This window comes from Phragmites australis, chromosome 1 (assembly GCF_958298935.1).
Source record: "Phragmites australis chromosome 1, lpPhrAust1.1, whole genome shotgun sequence".
Taxonomy (NCBI): Eukaryota; Viridiplantae; Streptophyta; class Magnoliopsida; order Poales; family Poaceae; genus Phragmites; species Phragmites australis.
Window position 1 is genome coordinate 21,165,845 of NC_084921.1, and position 7,759 is coordinate 21,173,603.

At 45.5% G+C, this 7,759-nt stretch overlaps 1 protein-coding gene across 1 annotated transcript; it reads right to left on the reverse strand.

The window, feature by feature from the left end:
- Nucleotides 1-526: 526 nt before the first annotated feature.
- On the reverse strand, nt 527-2,678 carry LOC133912642 (pentatricopeptide repeat-containing protein At1g71060, mitochondrial-like). Its single transcript, XM_062355490.1, has one exon. It carries the CDS (start codon nt 2,476-2,478, stop codon nt 811-813), a length of 1,668 nt encoding a protein of 555 aa, XP_062211474.1. The 5' UTR covers nt 2,479-2,678; the 3' UTR covers nt 527-810.
- Between the last annotated feature and the right edge of the window lie 5,081 nt (nt 2,679-7,759).

Below are 7,759 nucleotides of genomic sequence, written 5' to 3' on the forward strand. Positions count from 1 at the left end.
TAATGTTTTGGTCAAAGTGTCAAGTATTTGAAAACAGTAGGAGTAAAAGGTTTTATATTCAATATGTTTTCCCTTTCATGAAGTGCAAAAAATTTGCAAGACCAATATATTTATGATGTATTGATACACTCTAGAAATTGTCATTTACATCAGTCAGATAAAAAGCAAAAACGAGTACTAATGTAAAAATTTTGGTGCCAAGTGCTCAATCTAGAGATCTTACAAGTCTACAAATTGCACTAATTAAGTGATATCCTCTGAATCGGATGCCTGTATGATTGACTCCTACCCTAATAAGAACATGAAGAACAAATATTTTACCTGATGTAATATACAGTATCAAATGATAGTAAACGTGGACTAGGTAACTGCCATGAAGAAATGATCAGTTGCAAAAGAATAATGAACAAAGACTGGTTCCACTAAATGGAATGCTTAATTTGCTTTGGTCTTTGCTACTTAACACATTACACATTTTCTCATGAATGAAGAGAAACAGTAATGCAAATAATGATAAATCCACACAGAGAATAAGATATGCAGAAGTTTACTCAAAATACCTAAAATTGTCTTGGCGGACTCAAGATATTAAGCGCACCTTATATAAATTTTGTCACATTTTCAAGCAAAGATCATTTAGCTGATGGCCAGAGATTGTTTTAGTGATCTGAAGTATGAAAACAACCACATTGCTTCCGTCCATTGCTGGAGCTAATAATGTAGGGATCACATTGTCACGCCTAGATATTGTGTACCTATGTAATGCTCAGAGAGCTACATTCCTTCTAAGAACAAAAAGCTCTAAATTTCTCATCCACGCAAAGGTGTTTTCCTTAACACATCCAACTTCAAAGCCATCTCTTGTGCCAAACTAATTCTTCCTCCTTCAACAAGAGCTTCCTTTAAATTACTGAAAAGTTGACCAGGTGGCCTAATTCCTTTGTCCAACATCTCCTGGAAATATGCACAAGCTTCTTCGAGCCTGTTCTCAAAGCATAACCCATTGATCAATGCCGAAAACATATGCATACATGGGAGAACACCTTTCTCCTTCATTTGCTTCCAGACCTTTAAAGCCATATCAACTCTTTCATTACTGCAGAACATACCAACCATCATTGTATATGTATTGAGCTGAGGCTCACAGCCGTCCATCCCCATTCTCTGGAATACATTATATGCATCTTCAAACTTCTGAGATTTTATCAGATAATGAAGAATAATATCATAAGTCCGAGCATTTGGGCCAATTTTACAATTCCTCATCTCATCAACCATTTTGAAAGCATGCTGAAACTTTGAGGCTCTGCAATAAGCTCCAACGACTGCATTGTATGTAGGCATCTCCATGGGGAACCCACTTTCCTTATAAAGCTCAAAGTACTTCAAAGCTTCATCCAACCTTTCCTCTGAACCAAGCCCATTGATAAGCATGCAGTACACATGAGGGCTTGGCATGCAACCACTCACTTCCATCTCGCGGAACACCTTGATGGCCTCATCGCATTTGCCAGACTTGCAAAAGGCGCTGATCAGCATCCCGTATGCCACAACATCAGGCCTAATGCCTGCATCCAGCATTTCTTGGTATACTGTTTTCACCATCAACAAATCCTTCTCATGGCCCCAGCCTTCCATGAGGACAGTGTAGGTCTTCAAATCAGGCACAAACCTACTCTTCCTCTTCATCTCCTTATAGATGGCATGTGCCTTTTTCACTTGTTTGGATTTGCTCAGCGTGTCGATCAGCCAGTTGTAATCTGACAACTCAGTTCTGAGACCAAAACTGCTCAACTTCTCAAATGTCTCCACAGCCTCCTTGACCTTCCTTGCCCGGGCATACCTCCGGACGATGAGCCGAAACGTGTCCTTGGACAGCAAGCCCCGGCACCGCATGGCCTCCACCAAGCTCCACACCAGCCTGAACTGCTTGATCTTGCCGAGCGCCTCGATCAGATTGTGGAACCCCTCGACCGTGTACCTGAAGCCCTCCTGCCTCTCGGCCCACCGGAAAAACGCGAGCGCGAGCATGCCGGCATTGCTGAGGTTCTTGAGCACCTCGGCCACCAGCTCCGGCGACACGGCCACCCCGAGCGCATCAAGCGCCGACGCGATCTTCAGTTCCGGCTGCGTGGACGCGACGCGGCACACCCTCTCAGCGGCCTCCGACACGCCCGGGCCCGGGCCCGGGCCCGGGCCCTCCACGGGGTTGTCTATCGGCACCACCGTGAACTGCACCGGCTCCGCGCCGGCGAGCTCGTCGGCGGAACTCCGAGCAGCGGTGCAGAACCCCGAGCCCCGCAATCCGCCAAACACCTGGGGGGCGCAGACGAGCAGAGCGCGTGGTGGCGGCACCTGGGAAACGGGAAGCGGAGGAGGCATTTCGTGGAACACCCCGGGGGCGTCCGTGGCGAGAACGGCGGGGCCTCTCCTCGTGGAGCCGAGCAGGCGGGAGGCTGGGCGGGCGAGGCGGCGCATCCTCGAATGGAAGCGTGGCGAGACTGCGACAGAGGGTTCTGAGGGAGATTGATTTTGGAGTCGGACGGGGAGGACAGGCGGCGCTAGCCTGCGGGGTGGAGGATGCGGCTAGACCGCTTTGGGACAACTTATCAACAGCTTCTAGCAAGGAAAATAAAGCGCTTCTAGTCTCAAACACCTCGATTTTGGCCGGCTTTCTGGAGAAGCCATTCTCGCACAGCTGGCACATCTCTCCCCTTTTCCACACGAGACCTTGCCTATTTAACCGGGATCCCTCTCCCCGATCTCATCTCGTCGCAAACCCGTTGAGTCCCGAGCCAATCTCGCCGAGTTCGAGGCCCACCGCCGACATTGTCACCATCCTAGGTTAGGCACGCCGCCGAGCCGCCCTAGCGCCGTTGAGCTTCACCGAGCAACTTAACAGAACTGCTGCCATCCACCGAAGCTCTTCCCACCGTCGCCTTGGTTCCCGCGCCGCCGGAGACCCCTTCCCGACGAGATCTCGGGTCCTTCACCGCTCCTTCCGTCGCCGAGCCCTTCCAGTGCCGCCCTGCTCAAGGTAAGCCCTAAATCGGACTCACCGTGTTCCCCTCTTCGAAATCCGCCGCTCGCCATCACCGCTGGCAGGTCGGAGCGCCGTCTGAAGTGTTCTCCGGCCGTCCGCTGCCGTGAGCCCCTCGGTCGCCGCCGTCTCCCTTCTTCCCCAACAAGCCAGTCGTCCAGAGCCGTCTGATCTGAAACCTAGGGGCCGGATTAGATCTAAACTTACCCTTTCGGCCACCAATCACATACCGCCACCTGTCCACTTTAATCCAGTCAGCGTTTGTGCCACACTAGCTGCCACCTCGCCTTGCCAAATCAGCCGATCTGCTTATGTGTCAACCAGTCACCATGCCACATCGGCAAGTCTGCCCAGTCTTCGCCCAGTTAGCTGCCATGCATTAAATCCGGATTTTTCAATATAAAAATAAATCTGATAATTTCTGGAAATTGGTAATTTTGCAAGAAAGCCTCTGAACTTCTCTGTTTTGAGGAAAAAGCTCCTATCTTTTTACAGATTAGTCCCTAGACTTTTCCATAATTACAATTAGGTCCTCTATTTAAAAAAAAGTCCCTGGACTTTCTGTTTTATTCAAAATAAGCCCTTTTTCTTTTTCAGATTAAACCCTAGAATTGTTTTAGCCATAACTTTTTCGTCGTAGCTCCGTTTTAAGCGATTCTTGCGCCGTAAGATTCGTTTTTCAATGCTTTTTCTTTCTAGATAGGTTTTATCTTGTCGTTCTTTTGTCTTGTACTCTGTTCTTAGTGTATCTTATTTGTATGTTTGCCGGTATTTATGCGATTAGTCAACAACGCCTCGGATCAATTTGAGGAACAACAAGACCAGGAGCAAGAATACACTGAGCAGCAGTAAGGAGAAGGCAAGTGTCGTTGATCATATTGAACCTATATTTTTAAATATTTTGTTTTATAAATGCATGCAATGTCTATCAATTTGATGGGTAGTCACCTGTGTTAGGGTTTTTACCTAGATATTTTCTTATCATCCCTTGGAGCCTAAGTGGTTAATGGTTAGGTGTCTTATGGGTAGAATTATTTAGCCATGCTTTTGGGATGTTGGGAAGTGTCATATACATGTTTAGTGGACATATGCAATGGTGATGATGAACTTGTTTTAGCAACATGGAACCCTAGGACTTGGGCAAGGAGTTGGTTTGACTATGCTGGTTTATGTGGTGGTCTTATGGATATGTTCCAAGAAATTTGTTGGTTTGATAATGGTGGTGGGCTTATGGATACGTTCCAAGCAGAGGTGTTAGGTTTTGCTGGTTATTTCCCTGTTGGATAGTCCTTGCCCAAGTGTCACATATAAGGACCGGCTCGTGGAGCGACAACCCAAGAACTACCGTACCAACCACGAGACTGATATGGGTAAGGCTTAGCATATTGGTTAGACACCTGGCTGGCATTTGTTGGAGTACTAGGACCTAATCAATGGACAATGCTTCATAGTGATCTCCTGGTGACACACCACTTGCGTATGTTAAGTGTGTCATGAACATAGCAACATGGAAATCACGACTTGTGGGTAAAGTTGGACAACCTCTGCAGAGTGTAAAACTGTTATAATAGTCATACCTGTGGTTATGGGAGACTTGGATCCTCACATGATTAGATGGTTATGGTCATAGACTTGTTGGTACAGAAGGTACTGGATGGTAATGGTTTAGGGATGGTTACCTTAGATGGATAGTTGTTGGAGGGTTTGGGAATAACTTTCATTTAATAAGTGCTTAATGATTTTCAATTACTTTACTGTTTCACTTACTCGCATTTACGCAAATATACCATGTGTTAGCCTATTCTTGATATAAGCCTGCATATCATTATTATTTTTCCATACTTGCTGAGTACTCTATGTGCTCACCCTTTCTATCTCCTACAAAACATATGATGCTCAGTGACAGATTTTGGAGATTTCCAAGACGATGACCTGGTATTCTAGGAGAGTGTCTTCTGGTCGGTGCCTGTGGAGTGCTTTGTCGTCGAAGCTTTCGTCGCGCTGCCATCGTTTAGCTTTTAAAGTTGTTTAGGTGAAGTCTTTTTATAAGAAGTGAACGATTGTAAGTTAAAGTAATGATTTTGTTACTTCACCTATGACGTCCTTATGTGTGTTGAACTTCCTGGGCACATATAAGTCACGCTTGGTTTTGTCCGTTCAAACCGGGTGTGACAGCCTTTAAGCTATAGAGCACTTCGAGGCAAAGCTTATTTTCCTTTTTTAGGGTGACCCGTAGGTTTCCCACCTCTTCCTCAGCCCGCTAAAGCTTTGAAAGTGCCTCATCCAATCGGAGCCCCGCCTAGTCGATGACCTTTTGGTTGAAGCATGACAAAAAAAGGTCCTTCGCATAGCGAAGTGATCAACAAGACGAAAATGATAAGGTAGCTACGACTAAAGTGAGTTTCAAAGGGGTACCTGTAACACCCAGTTTTAAAGGAACAAAACCGGGCACAACACATGTATGTAATGATCAAGTTTCATACATGCGTTACATGATCATTATATCATCACAGTACCATTATTACAATAAAGATAATAACTTATTACAAAAGGACCTGAGGGTCTAAAAGAAAATACAGCAGAAAAAGAGAGCTTCAGCGCCAATGGGTCTTCCATCTTCCACAGGTGTCAACCGAGGGCACACCAGCCTAGAACAGGAGCTTCGGGTCGAAGTCATCATCATTGAAGGATGTAGCTTCATAGACGGCTTCTGAACATCAGAAGGATGCAAGAAAGGGGGCACTGGGTGTGAGTACATAATGTACTCCGCAAGTGTAGGAAAAAAATATGCTATGGGGCTTAAGTCAAGGAAAGGTTAGACACTAGTTAATTTCACTAAGTAACTATGAACTATAGCTCTTATAACAGACATCCTATCACTAAGTGTGGAGACACAACTATGACGAGGGGGAGCAACTTATCAGATTCCATCCGACTACCAATACTCACAAGGTAATTCCAATACACGGCTACCCGACCAACTATACCAAAACCCTGATCCCAGCTAATCATAAAGAAGTCTAAGCCCGCTCTTGACCATGGGCATGGCTAATCGATCAAATTGATACTCTACAGAGTTTGCACAGCTTTCCCCACAAGTAGTGGTTCCTGTATTGCTTCACACTTCTGGGGTGTGGAGTCGGGGTCTCACTACAAGGCCTTTACAAAGCTCTTACCATTTTGTAGGCACCCACTGAAGTTTCACCACTAACAGACGATTTCATCGCTACAAAAGACCCCTCTTGTGTCACTCAATCATCCATTGGAGCCCATAGAATTGAAGAGGTGGCTAATTAGTTGGCCAGGCCGTACCCATATAAGACTCTTGGTTGTGCGGTTAAACTTGGTTACATGTTCAAGAACCAGTCCTTAGGATCCCACATAACAACCACAAACTAACTGTGCATTACCCGCACACGTGCATTCCCGCACCATCATCATACAAACCTTCTGTTGGGATCCTTATATCATGTTGCTACAAAATTACCATATCGAGTTCTTGTTGCATAATTATTAGTCAAAATTAGCATTACCCAACTATAATAGCACTAGCATATCTACCCTTCATTACCCATGATTCATCAATGACAACAAGGATAATCATACAAGAGCTAGTAAACCCTAACATGGGATTCCAAATTAGACAAGCATGCAATGAAGGATAAATAACTACATATGAATCCTAAAACTGAAACAAGATGTTCAAGGACACTTGCCTTCAGCTGAGGGTTGCTCGAAGTCTTTGAAAACTTGATCTTGCAGATTCCCGAACTGATCACTTCCTAACCGACACACTGGAAAAGCATACAAGAGAAACTACTAAGAACAGTACACCAAATAGTACTAAAACTAGGTTAAAACCCTATAAAAAGATTCTACATATCGCTACGAACATTTGAGAGTGAAAATCACCCAAATCAGAGCTACAAGAAAAAAGTTATAAGCTTTTTAAGTTCTAGGGCTTTTCTGCAAGTTTTATTTGTTTTTCGGGAATAAACAAATTTGTTTTTAATTGAAAATCATTTTTATGATGTCATAAATTGAAATGGGATTATTTTCCAATTGAAAATGTGTGAAAAAGGTTCATGGGCTCCTGGACCACGACCTGAAGGCCGGTCCATGTGTCTACGGTGGACCGATTATGAATGGATGAAGGGGTATGCAATCTCGGCCATTGGATCTCGATTAGATGGCCAGGGGTGAAGGGGGCTTGGACCGACGGTGTGGACATGGGTAGTGGTCAGAGAACCACTGAGGGAGGCTGGTGACGGAGAGGGGCGGTCGGATGGAGCTCGATCTTGGTGAGGTGGCGCTCCGGCGATGGAGAAGGACCAAGGCATGGCGGGATGAGCTTTTGGCGATCTTGCGACACCAAAGAGGGGAGAAAAGGGATCAATGACGGTTTGAACATGGAGAAACAATACAACAATGGAGCTCACCAGCGTTGAAGAAGAACATGGCACCGATGACAAATTTAAGCGGGAAGTGAGATGGGAGCTATTGGAATACGTGTGCAATGTCGCCAAGAAGACGATGGATGGCTTGAAGGGATTAGCCAGTAGCCTTAATGGAGATAGATGCAGTGGTTTCTACATTAGAGAGGGGTAAAGGAGGCGAAAATGGCCGGGGACTTGTGATTAAGGGGCGGGGATCGCGGCCACGACATTTAAATGGAGGGAAACAGCACGGGAAGGCTCGGATTTGAACAGGCGGTGAAAA

Coding starts and splice junctions, on each gene's coding strand:
- LOC133912642 (XM_062355490.1), bottom strand. CDS start 2,478: ATGCGCCGCCTCGCCCGCCCAGCCTCCCGCCTGCTCGGCTCCACGAGG.